At 38.4% G+C, this 21,785-nt stretch overlaps 1 protein-coding gene and 2 non-coding genes across 6 annotated transcripts in view; 2 read left to right on the top strand and 1 right to left on the bottom strand.

Moving 5' to 3' along the window:
* The window catches only part of P4HA1 (prolyl 4-hydroxylase subunit alpha 1), a 97,479-nt gene that overhangs the window by 63,569 nt on the left and 12,125 nt on the right, over positions 1-21,785 (bottom strand). For 2 of the 4 annotated variants that reach the window (XM_054508210.2, XM_054508209.2), the window contains exons 1-3: positions 18,251-18,450; positions 2,136-2,243; positions 499-595 (exon numbers count right to left, since the gene is read on the bottom strand). In XM_054508210.2, coding sequence (XP_054364185.1) covers positions 499-595; positions 2,136-2,211 — 173 coding nt within the window. In that variant the 5' untranslated portion in view covers positions 2,212-2,243; positions 18,251-18,450. Of the gene's footprint in view, positions 1-498; positions 596-2,135; positions 2,244-17,377; positions 17,894-18,250; positions 18,451-21,785 lie in introns of those variants that run through there. The other 2 variants (XM_054508211.2, XM_054508212.2) reach the window with 2 other exon arrangements.
* On the top strand, positions 7,667-7,738 carry LOC123847274 (small nucleolar RNA U2-19). Its single transcript, XR_006791512.1, has one exon. It is a non-coding gene; the product is annotated as a small nucleolar RNA U2-19 (small nucleolar RNA).
* LOC123847270 (small nucleolar RNA U2-30) lies at positions 7,929-7,998 on the top strand. The gene has a single exon (XR_006791509.1). It is a non-coding gene; the product is annotated as a small nucleolar RNA U2-30 (small nucleolar RNA).

Genomic DNA, 21,785 nt, shown 5'->3' on the forward strand with positions numbered 1-21,785 from the left:
AAACAAACAAAAAAACCCTGAATATTCAGTTACTCACTAAACAAAAGGCAGGAATTCTCACATCAGGATTAACTCTGAGCCTGAGTCAGTTAAAAATAAATTAGCAGGTAAGGAAAAACTATATCAATTAATAATTAACAATACTTATCACTGTAATCTCTAGAATGGAACCATAGGAGTGAAGGATTAATAGAACTGGAAAACTGCTCTAGAAGATGACTTGATTAGGGAGGTAAGAGGAAGACAGAAGATATTAACAACCATTTTTAGAAAATGTCAGTCAACACCCATACCCATTTATATCCTTATCTCAATCCATGTTCCTTTACCTAAACTCTTGGCCCAGGCCTAACTCTTTGTTTTCTGTGCTCCTATTTTACCCATTTCAGCCAGCTTTTAAGACAGGTGGCTGCCATTTCCACTCAAAGAATGTTTTAGCTCTAGAACGAAAACATCCAGGTGGAGTCAGAATCATAGTAAGTAGAACACTTTGCTTACTTTTTTATTTGTTCTAATTTATCCTCTTCTGCCTTAATATAGTCTTTCAGAGAAGTCACCAGATCTTTCTCAGTATGGATCAAATCAGTCATCTGACCTAGAAGGAGAAAGGAAGGTTATCAAATATCTACATTGGTCAACACAAGTACTTTAGAATAATTTAAAAATGACCAAGAATGCTTCATTCTTTGAGAAGATTTAACTGGTATTAGACACAGATATGCTGGAGAAAACATCTTTCTTTTTTCTTTTTTAACTAGATAAACAAAGACAACTGTGTTCCAGTTCTAATTTTCAAGCTACTTCATTTTGCAAATTGGACCATACGGGCAAACTGATCTAAAAATTTATTTTTAAATTACAAAACAACACTACTTTTTCTTCTTCCCTACCTCTGCTCTCATCTTTTTTTGTTCTTGAGACTAACTAGAATTAATTTTGTATTCAATAAACTAAAACCACACTAACAAAAGATATATTTCACAAATGATATTCAAATCATCCATGTTTAGTTATTTATAATGGGATAAGAAGACTCATCATTTTATATCCTAAAATTGTATGTCATAAATATAATACTTGTGTTTTAGTTAGCACTACTATCACACAAGGGTAAAACTGGTTAACAGCATGAAGGAAAACATCTCACTTAAGGCAGATGAAGTGTGCATATAGGAAAATATAAAAGGATACACATCAAACATGAAAAGTATTTCTGGGGGAAAGAGGACATGTGGAAGTCTTACATTCTATGTATTTTTGTTTGTTTCTTCTTTAACCATATGCTATTTTAGTAATACTTTCAAAGATTTTTTTAATTATGCTGTAGAAAAAAATAACTTGTGTTCATAGTAGATTCTTAAATGGAAAAAGCAGGTTATGAAATAATGTGCAATGTATTATTTATATCTGTGCATTAAAAAAAGACTTAAATTATTTGCTGAGTAGACTCATTAACAAAGAATTTTCTTGGTATGCTTTTCTAAATTTTCTTAAGTTCTAACCTGAAAATGTGCTGCTTTTGTAATCAGAAAAGAATTTTTTAATTAAATTTTAAAGAGAGAGACTTGTAGAGGGGAAGGAACCAAATCAATGCTTCAGTCTCTGGGAATATACTGTATTTGTTTTTACTGATTTAAAAACACTAAAAAATGGGGTGCCTAGGTGGCTCAGTCTGTTAAGCGTCTGCTTTCAGCTCAGGTCATGATCCCAGGGTCCTGGGATCAAGCCGCATCGGGCTCCCTGCTGAAGAGGGAGCCTACTTCTCCCTCTCCTTTGCTCATCTCCCTCTCCCTTGCCACTCCCCTCACTTATTCAATTCTCTCGCTGTCAAATAAATAAAATCTTAAAAAAAAAAAAAAAAAACTCTAGGGGCGCCTGGGTGGCTCAGTCGTTAAGCGTCTGCCTTCGGCTCAGGTCATGGTCCCAGGGTACTGGGATCGAGCCCCGCATCGGGCTCCCTGCTCGACGGGAAGCCTACTTCTCCCTCTCCCACTCCCCTGCTTGTGTTCTTTCTCTCACTGTATCGCTCTCTCTTTCAAATAAATAAATAAAATCTTAAAAAAAAAACCAAACACTAAAAAAATGGAAAATTTTAAATGCAAGATCAATACAAACCAAAAAATAGTAAGACTTACCAATTGAAGTAAAAAAGCCTGGATGGGCCAAAGACTGGGGAAGCAGAATCCCTACAATTAAAATACACCAGATCATCTTGGAAGACTTAATTTTTCAGGTTCACACACCTACAAGAGAAATATGGCCATTATAACAACAACAAAAAGTAGGGTAGGAAAAGTTCCTAACTGATTTTTCCTATAACCAAAACGTAAGTCAGACACAAAGATTGCCCACAGACTGTTGTTAATTCTTATAAATTCATTTAATAATTTAATTAAGACCTACTATCTTATTTTTCATATAAATACTAACTTTATATTTCATGTTAAAGAAAAATATAAAGGTTTGTTATCACCTGATAATTTATACTTAAAAATTCAACCCAAGTTTGTTTTCTCCTTAGTTACTACTATAATTAGAGTGATTAGATAGTAACTCTTCCATATAGCCTGAAAAATAAGTTTTCTGTTATCTACATCTAAACTATGAATTTCCCATAAAAATATACTACTTCATTAAAGTAACTTAATTTAGGGGTGCCTGGGTGGCTCAGTCGGTTAAGCGTCTGCCTTTGGCTCAGGTCATGATCCCAGGGTCCTGGGATCAAGCCCCGCATCGGGCTCCCTGCTCGGCAGGAAGCCTGCTTCTCCCTCTCCCACTCCCCCTGCTTATGTTCCTTCTCTCACTGTGTCTCTGTCAAATAAATAATAAATAAAATCTTAAAATATATATATATAAAAAATAAAGTAACTTAACTTTAACATTACCAAAATTCATTCTGAAATGTTAGAATATGTTTTAAAGGGAAAAAATAGTTTTCAGAGCCACCGATTTATCCTTTAAATTCCTAACTTGTTCCATGTTTTCCCTACATGGCTTTCAATTTTAAAATAAGTTCAATTACAGGGGCGCCTGGGTGGCTCAGTCGTTAAGGGTCTGCCTTCGGCTCAGGTCATGATCCTAGGGTCCTGGGATCGAGCCCCGCGTCGGGCTCCCTGCTCAGCAGGAAGCCTGCTTCTCCCTCTCCCACTCCCCCTGCTTGTGTTCCCTCTCTCGCTGTGTCTCTGTCAAATAAATAAATAAAATCTTTAAAAAAATAAAAAAATAAAAATAAAATAAGTTCAATTATAAAAGTTGTACATTTCAGGGAATCTGGGTGGCTCAGTTGGTTGGGTTCCACGCTGGGCATGGAACCTACTCAAAAAAAAAAAAAAAGTTACAGATTTTTGGGGTGATGAAAACGTTCTAAAATTGACTGTGGTGACTGATGGTTGAAGAACACAGTAACAGTACTGAAAACCACTGAATCATGACCATTAAATGGGTGAACTGTATGGTACATGAATTATATCTCAATAAAGCTGTTATTTTTAAAAAGTACAGAATCCAAAAAGAATAAACAGCCCTGTTGATTTAGGCTAGTAATTTCTCTCAAATGACCTAGTGTTGAGGTTTTTCCTTTGTCCCTGGTAGCACTGACTTTTCTAGAACAAATTCTTCACGGCAGGTGCAAATATTATCTAACCATCAGAAAGATTTTACTCTTCTTTCCCAAATGTCCTGATAACACTCTTTTCTTGCTCCTTCACCATCACATACATCGATTTTTAAGTCCTCCTTATTACCTTACAGAAGAGTAAGTTACTATTACAGTACTTTTTGCCCAGTAACAGGCTCCCATTAGTTCATCTTCTTGTCTCCCTATCCTTCTTTGAGCAGGCATTTCTGACTCTTTCCAAGTGACTTCACTTAAACCAACAGGTTCAAGTCCACATTGGAAAGCTCCCTACTCCGCCAAAACAAACAAAAAACAAAAACAAAACAAAAACAAAAACCCTTTCCCCTTCTTGAATCTCAATAAAAAACAGATCACCACAGAAACTGACATTCTTCTCCCTCAAGTCTGCCACAAGCTTCCAGATACTTCCAGAACCACACAGTAGTGAAATACACTGCTCTCTTGGCTGCTTTACAGTAACTCTTTGGGAAGGCTTCTAGAATGCAGCAGATGCAGACACTTCCTCTCCTGGGCTCCAGCCAAAGCACAAGGCTTTTTCAAAATCCTGGGCTGTCTGAAAAGTCTAGAATCTTCTCACTGTTTATACAGATTTCTGCCATAATTTTCTTCATGATTAAATGTTATTTCCAGAAAATACAAATGCTTTTGCCATACTAACAAAAGGCTAATCAGAAATGCTGTCTAAATGTTAAACTCTGATAAGAAAGTTTAGATTTGTCAGGCAAGAGGTTATTTTTTCATAGCTAAAATATTATTTTGTAACTCAAGTTTTTTTTGTCATCTTTCAATGTCCTTAAATCCCTCAATGAATCAAGAACCACTAGCCTACAGAAATCACTAAAGTTTGAAAACTGCATTTTAACAATGATAGACTTACATAGAACATCAAGGCATTAATCACATGAAGAACAAATATACCTTTACCTTACATCATGCTTCAAAATAAATTCTAGATCGACTAAAGAGCTATAACCAACAAAAAGTAACAGAAAAGTTACTAGATCTCTAAAAGGAGAAAAGACTCTCTCAACTTTAAAAAAGATAAAACAAATAACCTATCAAAAGCCAGATGGAATTTAAATACACAAAATAATCTAGGCTTATATGTGTTTTTTAAAGACCCCATAAACAGGACGCCCGGGTGGCTCAGTTGGTTAAGTGTCTGACTCTTGATTTTGGCTCAGATCATGATCTCTGGGTCCTGAGATTGAGCCCAATGTCAGGCTCTGTGCTGAGCATGGAGCCTGCTTGAGATTCTCTCTCCCTCGCCCTGCTCTATCAAAACAAAACAAAACAAAACAAAACAAAACAAAACAAAACAAAACAAAATGAAACAAAACAAAAAAACCCTAAAAACTACAAATTAGGAAACTAAAGAAAATGGAGCTCATTTAAGGAGCTCATACAAATCAATAAGAAAAACACTAAGATATTAATAGTAAAGTCAATTAAGAATGCAGAAAGTCGGGGTGCCTGGGTGGCTTAGTCAGTTAAGCATCTGCCTTCAGCTCAGGTCATGATCCCAAGATCCTGGGATCGAGCCCCACGTCGGACTCCCAGCTCAGTGGGGAGTCTGCTTCTCTCTCTCTCCCTCTGCCTCTCCCCCTGCTTATGCTCTCTCTCTCGCTCACTCTCTCTCAAATGAATAAATAAAATCTTAAAAAAAAAAAAGAATGCAAAGTCACAAAAGAACTAAAAATAGTTTAAAAAGTTCACTCAGTTATCAAAGACCCATTTTTTGTCCTTCAAATGAATAATTAAATTTAACAAATTCACAATTAAAAATATCTAATGATGGTGCTATAAACATGTCAAGGAACTTAAAATGAGTATATCCTTTAACTTGCGAATTTAAATGAAAACACAAAATTTAAAAATTAAGAAACTCACATTCATTGCTGGTGAGAAGGCAAAATGGTAAAGCCATCTTGGAAGATGGTTTGGCAGTTTCTTAAATCAGACACACTCTTACCATATAATCTGGCAACTGTTCTCCTTTGTATTCACCCAAAAAAGTTGAAAACTTATGTCCACACAAAAACCTGCACATGGATATTTCTAGGTTTCTTCATAATGGCCCAAATTTGGAAGCAACCAAAATGTCCTTCAGTAGGTAAATGGATAAACAAACTGGTACATCCAGACAACGGAATATTATTCAATGCTAAAAGGAAATGAGCTATCAAGCCATGAAAAGACATGGAAGAATCTTAAATGCATATTTCTAAGTAAAAAAAAAGCCAATCTGAAAAGGCTATGTACTGTATGATTCCAACGAAAGGCATTCTGGAACTACGAAGACAGTAAAAAGATCTGTGGTTGGGAGGTGGGAGGATGAAGAGATGGAGCACAAGATTTTTAGGGCAGTGAAAATACTCTGTAAGATATCATAATGATAAATACATCATTTATTTTTGGACATACATTTGTCCAAATCCACAGATTATACAACACCAAGAGTGAATGGGTAATGTAAACTATGTATGGACTTGGGGTAATTATAATGTGTCAATGTAGATTCAAGCAATTATAACAAATGTACCACTCTGGTGGGGGATGTTGAGTCTATCCATGTGTGGGGGCAGGGGGTATATAGGAAATCTCTGCACCATCCTCTCAATTTTGCTGTGACCTAAAATTGCTTTTAAAAATTAAGTCTCGGGGCGCCTGCGTGGCTCAGTCGGTTAAGCGGCTGCCTTCGGCTCAGGTCATGATCCCAGCGTCCTGGGATCGAGTCCCGCATCAGGCTCCTTGCTCAGCAGAGAGCCCGCTTCTCCCTCTGCCTGCCTGCCACTCTCCCTGCTTATGCTCTCTCACTCTGTGTCAAATAAATAAATAAAATCTTTAAAAAAAAAAAAATTAAGTCTCAAAATAAATTAACATCATACAACCCTGGTGGAATCTGTATTGAATTAGATTAAGTTTCCACTACTCTGACAGAAAGTCATAAATACATATGGATCAAAACAAAGAAAAAAATTAACATCATAATATGATATAACTATGCATGAAAATACACAGCAGAAATTCACCAAAATGCAGTTGTTTCTGGACAGTAGAACATTAGGTAATTTTTTTCTATTTCTTTGTATTTTCCAGATGTCCTAGGGTATATTTACTTTTATAGTGACAAAAAATTAACTCTATACAAAATCATAAACCTACAATAATAATAAAACATCAACTCCCATATTATGTATATCACCGTAAGCTTTTAATGAAATGGTTAATTACTCTCTAATACAAAAAAGTAGCTAACAAATACTATCCACATTTACACCTGTTCTACATTCTAACTATATAAGCCTCCAAATTTCTCTCTGCTACAAAGATAGGAAGTTTATAAGAAAGCAACCCAAATATCCAGCCATGAACTACACTGTCAGAGTAGCACACTTTTCTATTATCCTTCCTCTTACAGACAGACATAGGATGTGGGCTAAGCCAGTCACTGACATAACATTTGAGGGGTGGGTTTGTGAAATGATATAAAGCAGCTCCTTCTGGAGTTGCTCAGCTCGTAGGATATGAATTTGGAGCTGCCTGTGATGATCTTTCCCACTTGTCAAGGACACATAGGAGCCCAATCTAAAAACAGAACAAAGTCAGCCAGAGATAGACAATTCCAAGCTCCATAGTCCTGATTCTTCCAATTATTCTATTCTTCCAATCTGTGAGCTACTCCAATAATCTTCCAACCCAGTAAAGGGAGCCTCTAAATTCCCTTTTTAAGGAATTTTAAACTACATCAAGTTGGATTTCTATCATTTGCAATATAAAGTTCAGACCCACACAGCATTACTCCAAACTACTATGCCAATCAAATGAAGACAGCCCTATAAAGCAGTGGTTCTCAAACTTTAGCTATATCAGAATCACCTAAAGGTCTGAGACATGTAGATAATTTACACAAGTTCTTAGGTGATGGTGATGCTGCTTGTCTGGGGATCATACTTTGAAAACCACCAGATACAAACGTCCCTTAAAATCACACAAAAGGTGCTTTCTACCTTTAATAGAGTAAAATTTGATCAATGATGAAAACAGCCAAATCTGAGCATCAAAAGACCTTCCTGATACATGATCTCTCTAGTTCTGAGAAGCAAAAGTAACTTAGACCAATAAGGGCATATGTCTGGAGGGAGGGAGGGAGGGAGGGAGGGAGGGAGGGAGGGAGGGAGTGTGTGTGTGTGTGTGTGTGTAAAGGTGATCATGTGACTGTGTATAACCGAGGACTTGATAATGAGATGGGGGGAAGGAGATGTGTATGTGTATGAGACTAATGAGTTCTGAGCAATGATGAAAAGGTTTTACTACTGACCTTTACAACTATGAAGCTTTCTACACTTGATGTGAGCTCAGAATTGAATAAAAAAATAAAAATGCAACAAAATAGTAAAATTTTACTTCAATTTATTTGTTGAAAAATATAACTGAATTTCTAATTATTCTAGTGAATAGGTGCTCTAATTTCTTTTTTTTTTTTTAAGATTTATTTATTTATTTATTTGACAGAGAGAGAGAGATAGCGAGAGCAGGAACACAAGCAGGGGGAGTGGGAGAGCGAGAAGCAGGCTTCCTGCCGAGCAGGGAGCCCGATGCGGGACTCGATCCCACGACCCTGGGACCATGACCTGAGCCGAAGGCAGACGCTTAACGACTGAGCCACCCAGGCGCCCTTTTTTTTTTTTTTTTTTTAAAGTAGGCTCCATGCCCAGGGGCACCTGGGTGGCTCAGATGGTTAAAGTAGGCTCCATGCCCAGCGTGGACCCCAACATGGGGTTCGAACTCACGTCTGTGAGATCAAGACCTGAGCTGAGATCAAGACTCAGATCCTCAACCATCTGAACCACTCAGGTACCCCTCCTCCAATCTCTTTTAATACCAGATAGTTGTTGGGGGCGCCTGGGTGGCTCAGTCATTAAGCATCTGCCTTCGGCTCAGGTCATGGTCCCAGGGTCCTGGGATCGAGTCCTGCATCAGGCTCCCTGCTCAGCGGGGAGCCTGCTTCTCCCTCTCCCACTCCCCCTGCTTGTGTTCCCTCTCTTGCTGTGTCTCTCTCTGTCAAATAAATAAAATCTTTAAAAAAAAAAATACTAGATAGTTGTTTATAAGCAAGGGTTTTTGTTGTTTATCAATCACAGGTTTTTAAGACAATGGTTTCCTTACTTCTGATGTCTCACTTCCATTTATTTCCATCTTCACTCAGCAGCTTTCAAAGCAAATCATTATAAGCACCCAAGAGTCAAGCACCCTAAAAGACACTGGAGTTTTATCAAAAATATTAAGATACAGGGGCGCCTGGCTGGCTCAGCCGGTAGAACATGAGACTCTTGATCTCAAAGTTGTAAGTTTGAGCTCCACAATGGGTTCGTAGAGGTTAGTTAAAAATAAATTTAAAAAAATTTTTTAAATAGTAAGATACAAATGTCTCTTGTTCTAAATCCTCAAGCCTGAAATAGAATGTAAACGGGTTAAAGAGGATGCAAGGAAGGTAAATCTCAGCTCCCTAAAAAGACTGGACTCAAAGAAAAAAAAAGAAAGCCAAAGGGGAGTCAAAGATACAAAGATAAATTTATACTAGCATCAAATTTAGTATGGAAACACTACAGATAAATTACTGATAGTATTTTGGTTCTTGGTTAGATGATAGGTTCATGAGTGCTTATTATCTAATTTTTATAACATACATATACATTACACATGTTTAATATGCATGAATATCATATTTTAGAAACTATAAGGAAAAAAGAGTATGGAAGAAATCTTTCTGGAAAACAAATAAAAATAAATAGCAAAATATAATATTTATCCAAAACTTTCCTACAGTTCTTCTCCCAGGAAAGTCCAATCCCACACACTCACAGGTCAATCAAACCTGGGAACAGATTTTAAAACAGTTCTACTACATTGTAAATATTTACAACTTTGAGTTATCAGGATTCACTGAATTGTATGTACAAGTTATTTAATGAATTACCAGGAACAGGGTATCTGGCAAATAATTCTATTAGCCTTTCAGTCTAACATTTTTCTTCCAAGAAAAAAACTGCAACATTTTAAAAACTTGGGTCTTTCCCAGATAAATCATTAAAAATAAGGCCAACTAAAGAATGCTTGATATTCTAATCTAAACTTTCTTTGACAATAAAAATTTTCCACAGGTCTCCTTCTAACAGTCCCTCCATAGCTTCCACAACTGTTCCAAATCATCTTCTAGAGGGCTCCAGCTTAAATTTATTTAACCTCATACAAATCCCACATTCAACTGTTGGTCTTCCTGACATCACTGTTAGACTTTTTTTTTTTTTTTTTTTTTTTTGACAGTTTTTATAGTGAATGCAAAAGACCAGCACAAATTCAGGCTTCTAATTCAGGCTATAACAATGTGGTGTATATCAAGACTTGGCATGTCTCCTATATAAAAGTAGGATGGATTTTCTAAGACAACTAAGAGTACTTACTAATAGAACTAGTTATATTTCTGTTCTTCCCTCTAATCCCTCTGGCAAATTGCCATTTGTTTTAACTTAACACCATGAATTCCAGTCATACTTATGCTCCCAAAGAGAGTAAACTACATCTCTAATACATACAATCTGACGGACAAGTGCTTTAATGGCTATGACCAACTTTTCTATCAAAAACTCAGAAATCCATGCTAGCTTTCCCACAGTGTACTTGAGCTTTCTGTACTTGAGCAGTGAACCCAGTCATTGGTATAATTCCAACTGAACAGCATTTTGAAATTTGGTTGGAAAGAAGCTCTAAATCAAGATATCAGCCTTAACTGAAGTACTATAAAGTCTGTCTTTTGGAGATTCTTGCAAAATTCAAACTTTTCCTTGTCAGAAAGAACCTGAATATAATATCATTTCAAAAACACACACCTATTTTTGCCTATATGGTGTCTCTACCACCCTACTCTCTTTCTTCTGGAAACTGCCCCCTTCTACCCTTTTTACTGCCCCAATCTACTTTTAATTCATCCTCATAGTTTCATCAGTCATGTTATACAGCATGCTACTTCTTCCCTCACCAAGTAACCAAAGTTCTTTCCTGGAAATTTTGAAAATAAAATTGAGGAAAAAAGGGCAGGCACTATTAAATTATATTTGCCTGAATTATATAAAGCTCAGGAGAAGTAATGGACCAAGTTTTGACACACTGGTCAAAAAGTAAATGAAGTTTATCTAGAAAGAATAAAAAGTGAAGCAAATATACAGAGAGGAAGATAAACAAGAGACAGAAGAAAACATTCTGATGCTCCTGATATTCTTGAAGTCTAATAACATTCCTGACCTCAATTGTTAAGACAACTCCCTATCCCCACAATACTTACATAAATTCCACTGTGTGTTAGTATGAGTTGGGTTTCTGTCTAATGCAGAGTCCTAGTTAATTGTGTGTCTAATCTTGCAGTTAATATTTTTATAGGCAAAATAAATAATAAGGTAATTTTTTTGGCTTAATTGTTAGAAATCCAGGAAGTGCCACTTCTATGTCAGATACAGAGTTTAGAATAAATATTTTAATCCATTTTTTAAAAAAGATTTAAATTGGAATTTGGATTCAAAATTAAAGCAAGTTTAAATTCACCAGTATTCTACCTCACTTTTACTTCTGTGATGGTTAAATTGCCTAGTAAGCACACCTGTGGTTGTGAAAATAGCATAGCAAAAAAGAAAATCCCCAGTTATTGATGTACTAGGTTTGTGTATGTCTTTTAAACAGTTCTAGTTTCCACTTTACATGGAATAATCAGGAAAAGTGTAAAAATTCAAAAGTGAAATAAAAAATTTTATCAGTTAAAAAAAATTGAACTTAAACTCAATGTTTAAAGTTTGTTTCAGGGTGCCTGGGTGGCTCAGTCGGTTAAGCATCTGTCTTTGGCTCAGGTCATGATCTCAGGGTCCTGGGATCAAGTCCCATGTCGGGCTCCCTGCTCAGCAGGGAGTCTGCTTCTCCCTCTTCCTCTACACCTTAACCCTGCTTGTGCTCTTTCTCTCAAATAAATAAAAATCTTAAAAAAAAAAAATAAAGTTTGTTTCAAATAGAAAAGTTAAGTTCCCCTAAACCAGAAACATTTTACAAATAAATGTAGGCTGATGGAGGTTTGAGAAAGAAATGAATCTTATTATTATTAATATGGTGCTATTCTTCACTGACTCTTAAACTATGTATTTTAAACTGTATAATATACCTCTCAACTATTTCAAACACTTTAGTCAGAAATGCACATATTTCCCAATGTGGTCAGGGTTCTTATGCCCAGGATACAGAATATAAAAAATTTACCAGAAGTGGTATTTTTTTAATAGATTTTATTTATTTTTTGACACAGAGAGAGAGACAGCGAGAAAGGGAACACAAGCAGGGGGAGTGGGAGAGGGAGAAGCAGGCTTCCCGTGGAGCAGGGAGCCCGATGCGGGGTTCGATCCCAGAACCCCGGGATCATGACCTGAGCTGAAGGCAGATGCTTAACGACTGAGCCACCCAGGCACCCCACCAGAAGTGATATTAAAAGCCCCCCAATTAGTAAGATTAATCAATAACATCTACCTTTATTTGGTGATCCCCTTAACAAGAAGCCAAATAAGCAAAACAGGTATCAAAATATTAGGTCAAATTTGACTACAAGCAAGTAATTAAAAAAAAAAAAAACAGTAATTTAGATGGAAGTGCCTAGGACGATACTTGGCACATAGAAGACACTTAAGAAACATTACTTTTGGATGTGGGGCAAGAACTTTAGATGGATTTGTGCCAAGGGTATCTCCAGGGACATAGGAAAAAGAAAAGACTTGGAGAATGGTAGGAAGCCCAGGAAACCTCGATGCTGGGCAAAGACAGTGAGAAGGAACAAGTAGCCTAGTCTACTAGCAGACAGATGCAGACTCATAATTTAAGAATTTGAGTAGGAGAAGTAAGTGGATGGAGGCAGTGGAAGGAAAAAGGGAAAAGAAGTAACCATTAAATTATATATGCTTTATTTGTTGCTTGTAAATGCTAGTATTTCCAAATATTAACAATCTATATATTTCTCATTTTAAGAAAGACCTTGCAGTGTCTTCTCTTGGCTGTATAAACTAGTTGTTATATTAATGAAACTTTGTGTATCTAATAACATAAATGTCAATTAACATTGGTTAGGGCACTAAAAAACCAGCAGTAATATAAAAAGCAGCATTAGAGATTCAAACTCTTTTTTTTAAGATTTTATTTATTTATTTGAGAGAGAGTGAGAGAGAAAATGCACGGGGCGGGGGTGGGGGGGGTCAGAGGGAGAAGTAGACTCCCAGCTGAGCAGGAAGCCAGATGCAGGATTCCAGGATCATGACCTGAGCCAAAGGCAGTCACTTAACCAAATGAGTCACCCAGGCACCCTACAGATTCAAACTCTTAAAACTAGGTTTGTTTTCTAATTTGGAGAGTGGTAAATATATACGTGAGAAGTTTTAAAGTCTAATTTCTAAAGTTTAAAACTTTTGTATACACACACACACTTTAAAACTTTACACAGTAACTAAAAGAACTCAAAAAAAAAAGTTAACAACTGAGAAATGGTATCACAATTATCTTCACTCAACTTTTGCATTTTCTTTAATAAACATTTAATAGAACATTTTTATTTCTGTAAGTAGACAAGCTAAAAAAAAAAAGTCAAAGTAGCACTGAAGTGAGGAGACAAATTGAGAAAATCCAAATGTTTAACTCCCCAGCTCTACTACCTGACACAATACCACCATCAATCCCTTTTGCTCCAAATTTCATCTATTTTTTATTTACACAGGAAGGTCTGCTAAGACAACTTTACTGTCTTCACCACCCTAAGGATACAAGTGAAACATAAAATTTAGATTTTTACGTTGTAGAGTTTTTAAGCTTAAGTAAGGAATATGAGATGATGGCAAAATATTCCAAAAACAGAATTTTCAATGAAACATGTAGAACAGTGGAACAAAATAGATAATCTAGAAACAGAAAATGGTCTGTTTGGTTTTGGCAAAGGTATAAAGGCAACTCAATAGAGCAAGGATAGTCTAGAATAGTTGGATATTCATGTACAAAAAAAATGTTTTATTTGGGCACCTCATATCCCCTAATGGACACTGAGCAGCTCCCTGCCCAGGAATTTATATAAATTTTGGGACAAATTCCATTTTTCTTAACCCTAGTCTCCCTCTTCTCACTCTAGCCTTTAATTCCCTCTTTTTCCTATTGCCAGATCCTCAAAGTTGTCAAGTTCAGGAAAAGATATATGAAATAAAGTCACATTTACTAGAATAAGGAGAGATGAATTCATGGTTGCAGAAAATGTGAATCTAGATATGGGTTTCCATTCAGCAGTTACTCAGATTTAACATCAAGTAAAATTGTCAGTAACATGCTTGCAAGGCATGTAACTTCCATGTCTCATTTCTCCTAGAGAACGTTTCTTATTACTCTTTTGATTCTCCCACAGTCTACGAGACACATTATGTTTTTAAAATGAAACTTAGTGGAATGATTAAGTTAGTTAACCCCGGACCCTACTTTATTTCAACCCTGGTTGTTGAAAACATTTATAAAACGTTGGTAATATGCTATTAAATTGTTTTTTTTTCTCCCTGTTCCATTTCCTCAGACTCAACCTGATCAATTATCAAGAATGAAGTACTATGAAATGTGAATCAGAAAACACAACCTGGGTCCAAGTCCTAGTTCTGACAGTTACTATATTCTTGGGCAAATTACTTGACTTCTCTGAGCCTCAGTTTCTTCATTTATAAAATGAGGATGATATAAAACTACCTTACAAAATTACTTGGGGCGCCTGGGTGGCTCAGTTGGTTAGGCGACTGCCTTCGGCTCAGGTCATGATCCTGGAGTCCCTGGATTGAGTCCCGCATCGGGCTCCCTGCTTGGCAGGGAGCCTGCTTCTCCCTCTGACCCTCCTCCCTCTCATGCTGTCTCTCATTCTCACTCTCAAATAAATAAAATCTTAAAAAAAAAAAAAAAAAATTACTTTAAGGATCAAATTATATAATATATGAAACAACACTTTAAAAAATATAAAGTGCTTTAGTTATTATCAGGTAGATTAAAAAATCTTTTTAGAGGCCAGTCCAATGCTCCTAGAAAATTCATTCGGGGGGGGAAGGAAAAATTACTGATAAAAGGTTTTATTGTCATTTGTTTCTCCCCGCCCGAAAAAAAAAAGAAAAGCAGAAAGAAAACTGGTTAAAGTTTACTGTAGCTATACAGGTGGATATAAGAAACTGCTAAATTACAGCCTTCTCTTTGCACTACTTATGGAGAAACAGCTCAAATGCCTAACAAGAGAGAAAGGCTAAGTATATTAACATATTACAATATTACTATTTAAATGAAAAATATGTAAACCACCAAAACATGGACATATTTATATGAAACACTAAGCAGGAAGAGGAAAAGAGTCCAAGATAGTATGCATTCACAGATGACACTATGTAAGAAGCATGACTCCTATCCTGTATTTTTGCCAAAGTCCAACCAAATATACTAATAGTCATACTGATCATCCAAAGCAACATCAAGAAAAGGATTATTTCTCATTACATCAAGTTCAAAAATTGCTGGAGTAATCTTAATGAAGTCTTTTGAACTTCTAGTTTTTATTAAGACACAATATTTGGCCAGAGGAAAACCAAAGCTTCAATTTATACAAATAAATTGCATTGGGTAGAAACACGAATGAAGCTTTAACTAGTTTCACAAATATACATACACACTTTATTTGGCTTGTCTCTTACAGAGTCTTATATCGTACATATAAACACACCATTATGATTTAATTATAAGATTCAAGTTCTCACTGTATGAAGAGTAACAGTTTCATGCCAAGGGCCTAAGCAATTTATTTTTGTTTACATTCAAGCATTTTCTACTTTCAGAGTAGAACCAAAGACATATTACAACATATGAGGGGAAGGGAAGCGGGGGAGGGAGGGGGGAGGACAGGCAATATCACGTATGATTGCTTAGACAATTTAGCAATTCAACAATTCTCCCACCAACCTATTAACTTTTGGTAAAACCGTTTCAGCAAAAGTTTATTACTGTCATCTATGTACTCAAATCTAGTCAAACTTACAACTCAGTTCCATTTTCAGAAATATTCAAGAAATACTGCCTCAAGATACCTAGATGTACTTAAAGATTAACTTCATATATCTTTTATTTTTTATTCTTACACCAGTTTACAGATGTGCAAGGTTGGGGGAGGGGAGTATCTGTAAATGGTACATAATACTCCATGCAGATCTGTGCACTTCCATTTTCTGACCCAGGATCCATACTTTCTATCAGATTCTCAATGGATTTCATGACCTTGGAAAGTATCTCAAGTCTAAGAGCAGTAATTATATCCCAGTTGATATTTAATTGCTAAATAAAATAAGGCATTCCTTCCACATAAATGAAGGCTCACAGCTTTACCACTGGGTCCCTGGAGTAACTCCTGCTGCATCCCTGGAATAAAAGCAGGAGTCTGAACTTAATAGCCTTATGAAAGATATTGCTTGTCAGTATACAACCCACTCTGCAGCATTAGAAAAGGTTAATTAATCCCCTTATCAGAAAGCCAAGGTTCACCTGCAAACCGGGACCACCTACGTGGTATAAAGCTTTCTTTTTTCAAAAGTCTTTTGCACTGTCTAAATTCTTCTACAGTAATTAAAAATTGTATATATTTATCTCTGTTACTACCTTAGTTACCAAGGCACAAAATGACCAATGTAATTATCCGCTTACCAAAGTCATGGCTTTAAGTACTTCAAAATAAAACTCATTTTAAGATGTCAAAGGAAATAGCATTATCCATCTAAAAAAAAGAGACAACATAGTCCTTTTCCTAGTTAGTCTATGTTAAATCTATAAGAAGCATTTGCCATCAGCTATCTAAAATACTGACAGGATTCAAGGCATAATGTTTCAAAATCAAGACTGACATTGCTTTTAAAGGTAAGTGATAAAACCTGTGCTTCCCACAGAAAGAAAAAGGTAAAATCTGAGATTCTTATTTAAGATTCTGAAATTATATTCACAGGCTAAAAGCCAAAATTAAAGAAAAAACACGTAATGTCTATTTAAATTTCAAATGAAGGCAACACATATTATAAGTTGTTCACTTTCAGCTTCTTGAATATTTCCTGCTTAAGGTATCCATTTTCTCCACAGAAACTCAATCAGAAAAATCCCTTCAAAATGTTTTATAAATTCAATTGCAATGTTCCTACTATTTCATCTTATTATCTTAGAAAAAGACTAGCCTCATTCATAAAGCTATTCACACATCTAAACCTAAAAGGGGAAATAAGTTTCTTCCTAGAAACTTTTTTTTAAAAAGGAGCAAAAACCTGATGAAAGAACACTGTTGCCACGTCTTTTCCCCTCCCCCACTCACGTAGTGGCAGTTTCATCCCTTCGGAGTGCATTCCAAGGGAAAGTCCAAGAGCCACAGCTCTCCGAGAAACCAGAAACAGTTAAGTTCAAACTGGCAAGTCTCTGTGGCCTTTCAGATCAATTCCTAAAAGGAGAGCTAGCTGCTGCTTCACCCCTTTCTTAAAGCAAACAGCGCAAAATTCCAAAGAGTCTTCACTCTCCGGAACGCATGTGTCAAAAAATTAAACTCTACTTAATACATTCGATTATTCAGGAAAAAACAGTCTCCTAGAAATAGGAGAAATGGTACCATTCTTCCTCCCCCTTAAAACATACCTCTGGGAGGCATTCGTGAAATCCAACTCAAAGTTCTCACACAACCACGAAACTCGATTTACTGATGCGGAGTTTTAAAAAGCAGAACGCTCTGCTGAGAGTAAGAGAAGGGGGATGGTGGGGGAAGCTCATGTGCCTTTAAAAAAATTCGTGGAAGAAGAGGGAAGGAAGAGTAGCTGCCCCGACGACTGGGTGATCTGACAGCCGCCTTCCTCAAACCAGCAGCCCGAAACTCGGCGCCCGGGGCAGCGTCTAGGGGCTCCAGCAGCACCGCTGCGCGCAACAGATGAGTCGAGCCCGAACTTCTCCGACTAGGTCGCTTCCCAGACCCGACGATTTTTCGATAGGGTAGAAATGCCTCAAGCGCTTCGGCTCCTGCCCTAAGCTTTTAAAATCCGCTCTCCACTCCGCCACATGCTACCCATCTGCCGCGGCGGAGGCCAAAAACCCACGCCCCGCCCTCGCGTTCCCCCCAGCTTTTGTAGGGAGGACCAGGTATGAGAGCGGCTCGGAAAAATCAACAGGGTGAGCCCTCCCCGGGAAGGAAGGAATATTCAAGAAAGTCCTGGTCCCCAGGGCGGGGACAGAGGCTGCCGCAGCCCCAACGGTCGGGGGCGCCGACCAGGCAGGAGGCGGGAGAAGGGGAGCACGGAGAAGGGCAGAAGAGCCTCTGGGGCAGCCAGGGGGCGCGGGGCGCCAGGCCGAGTCTCCAGAAAAGAAGGTATTCAGGTTGCTGTGGTCAACTGGAGAACCCTCCGCCCCCAAGCCATCCCACCACAGCGGGCAGGGAGCGGACCACCACAGCTGTCCCAGAAGGGCCACAGCGGTCCTAGGGCCTGAGCCACCGTCTCCCGAGTCGGGGGAGCGTCTTACCTGGGAAGTGCGGCGGGAGGGGCGGCGCGTTCTTCAGTCCCCTGCAGCCAGCTCTCGGGCCGGACACCGGCTCCCTTTCCTCAGCCCGCTGGCGGCGCGACTGGGCAGCAGAGGGAGCCAGTTAGCCCTTTTATAACCTCTAGGCTGCGATGGCAGCGCTAGGGAGGAGGCGACTGCAGCCCTCGCTACGTGAGCTCGATCACACCAGCGTCCCCGGGACTGCGCAGGCGCCAGCCCGCGCCTCCCTCCAGTCGGCACTCGCGGCCCACGCCCGTAATCCCCTCCAGCCGCGGAGTCCTAGGCGGAGAAAGGGGGCGGGCAGGCGGGCCTGGCATGTGATGCGCCTGCGCAGGGTTCTCGCCACGCCGCCGTCACCTTCCTTCCTTCAGATTTGCCTCGCTCCTTTTCATCAGGTTGTTTAAACGCGTTAGTTTCAACGTCGGCCTCAGGCCTGGGCGTCGAAACCACCAGCAATGATATATGAGAAGAGGAGCATGGGAGCGTAGAGAATGAAGCAGAAAAGAAGCCTCGGGTGGAAAATAATACAGTGCATCCTTGGTATCTCGGCTGTCGTGGCCCGGAGGCTCTTTGCCTTACTAACCTCCCTTTTTCACCTCCACTGTTATTTTATACGAATCTCACTCTGCCACTTTTATACTTACTTTATTAGTAAAGTATACGCACTTCGGAGACAGATTTTTTTAATTTAGTTCCCGGCTCAGCCCTGTAAAACGCAGGGCATTAACCTCTCTTTATCTCCGTTTCCTCATCTGTAAAATGGGAATGGTGGTAGGTTCCTCATAGGAATACTGGGAGAATTAAATGAGATAATGTATGTGAAGCACTTAGTACATGCCTAGCACGCAGAAAGGACTTGGTAAATATCAGATGCTGTTGTTATACCATATAAGACACCCAATATTGTGTTTGGTCTTAGTCTAAGGTTTGCCTTGGCCATTATATTCCTGAAAGAACAAAGCCTTGGGGAGCCTGGGTGGCTCAGTCGTTAAGCGTCTACCTTCGGCTCAGGCCATGGTCCCAGGGTCCTGGGATCGAGCCCCACGTCGGGCTCCCTGCTTGGCGGGAAGCCTGCTTCTCCCTCTCCCACTTCCCCCGCCTGTGTTCCCTCGTGTTCCCTCGTGTTCCCTCTCTCGCTGTGTCTCTCTCTGTCAAATAAATAAAGTCTTTAATTAAAAAAACAAAGAAAACCAAAGCCTTGCTATCAGGAGCAGACAATGAGGGAGATACTTTTACCCATGTCAGTAAAAGGGAAGAATGACTTCTCTAAGAGAAGAATGACTTCTCTAAGACTTGGGATTCATTAAAAATTGTTTCTAAAGTTTTCCTTGTATGCCAAAAAGCATAGCAATAATTAACATTTGACTCTTACCTAAGAGGTGAAGTTGATTATATGGATACAGAAATAGAGAGCGGGTACTTAGAAGCTCTAGGCATCCAGAAAGTAGATATAAAGATGTCTAACTCAGCGGTTGTCAAAGTGTAGTCAGGGGTCCACAAGATCAAAATTATTTCATACGGGGGCTCCTGGGTGGCTCAGATGGTTAAGCGTCTGCCTTCGGCTCAGGTCATGATCCCAGGGTCCTGGGATCGAGCCCCTCATCGAGCCCCGCATCGGGCTCCCTGCTAGGCTCCCTGCTAGGCAGGGAGCCTGCTTCTTCCTCTGCCTCTGCCTCTCTCTCTCTCTCTCTCTGACTTTCATGAATAAATAAATAAAACATTTAAAAAAAAATTATTTCATACTAAGACTGGGCTTTTCCAGAGACTACATGTTTGTGATATTGCAACAGATTGAATGCAGAAGCAGATGTGAGAATTCTGTTAAGCCAGACATTATAGAGATTTTCAGAAATGTAAAATAGTGCCACTCTTCTCTCTAAATCCTTTTTGCTTTGAAATAATAGTTCTATTTCATTAAAAATGTTATTTATGTTAACATGTAACAGATTTATTGTTTTTTATTTTTTATTTTTTTTTTTAAATTTTATTTATTTATTTGAGAGAGAGTGAGAGAGAGAGAGAGCACAAGAGGGGGGAGCGGGAGAGGGAGAAGCAGGCTCCCCGCCGAGGAGGGAGCCTGATGCGGGACTCGATCCCGGGACTCCAGGATCATGACCTGAGCCGAAGGCAGTCGCTTAACCAACTGAGCCACCCAGGCGCCCTATTGTTTTTTATTTTAAATGAATTAATATTTTATATGTTTGTTTTAACTCCTAATACCATTAATATTGACAAATATGATTCACATAAAAGCTTTTTGGAGTCCTCAATACTTTTTAGGAGTGAAATGGTCATGAGGCCAAAGAATTTGGGAACTTCTAATCTAAACAAATGGTAGAAAGCCCTTTGACACAAGAGGCAAATCTCTGCCTCAAATGGAATTGTAATCCACTGGCCCTATATGAGGTGACTGAAAATTGACAATCCACCCTATAGATAAAATGGCCCCAGACCCCAAGGCAAATTTAATGCAAAGCTGAGAGGCTTCATCTTCAGGGGACTTCATTTGCACTAGCTTTTTCCAAGGCCCTGGAAGGGGCCCCAGCAGTATATTCATACAGTTCACAAAAATTTTAACTACAATCTTTAGACGGCAAACTGGTTCCTCACTGATTTCTCCTCTGTCACACTTCCCCTTGTCTAGTGCTGTAAGAGGGGCTAGCAGGCATTTTTTTTAATTTAGCTGAAGGAAGTTGAGTTAGAATACATTTGGTTTGAGTTTAGTGGGATATATTTTTGTAACTCACAGTCACTTCTACGTATAGTTAAAATACTGCCAGCTGTCCCAGTGTAGGAATGGCATCCAAGAATACTCCTACCACCCATTGTGCCAACCCACCCATCATTGTAAAACAAAGGTGCAGGGCCAGACATTTTATAACCATTTGAATGTGTCTTATGTTCTATCATCAAAAATATATGTATAGTGGAGCAGACACAAAGTTGAAATTTAGGGAGCCTGAAACTAATCTGTGGGATATCCTTCTATTTATTGGATGTGTAAAAAAAAAAAAATTTAAGTGATCTCTACCCTCAACGTGGAGCTCTTGAACTCACAACCCCGGGGATCAAGAGTCACATACTCTACCAACTGAGCCAGCCAGGTGCCCCCAAATGTGTAAAATTTTAATGAAAGATTTAATGCTTGTCAATGCTTAGCTAATAAAAGGAAGTTCTTTTCTGTTAGAATTGAATAAGGATATCCACAATAAAAGTTAGAGTATTATCAGTTTAAAGAAACTTGATATGCCCTGAACTCAAAAAAGTCACACGTAATCTTATTTGAGATTCTTCCAAATGTAATGGCAATCCTAAAAATTAACATGACATTATCAGTAATGAGTTGTGAAGCTGAAAGAAATGTCTAACCTGTCCCTTACAATATCATTTGGTTGCCCAAAAAGGACATTTCATATCAATTTTACATATGACTACTCAACCTGATCATACCTGCTTGGTTAGAATGAAAATGAGAGGTACCTTGGAGAGCAAAAAAAGAATGATACAACTCCCCCTT

Source organism: Mirounga angustirostris, unplaced genomic scaffold, assembly GCF_029215605.1.
Source record: "Mirounga angustirostris isolate CCGP_5_RB_7025 unplaced genomic scaffold, mMirAng1.0.hap1 SCAF_6, whole genome shotgun sequence".
Taxonomy (NCBI): domain Eukaryota; kingdom Metazoa; phylum Chordata; class Mammalia; order Carnivora; family Phocidae; genus Mirounga; species Mirounga angustirostris.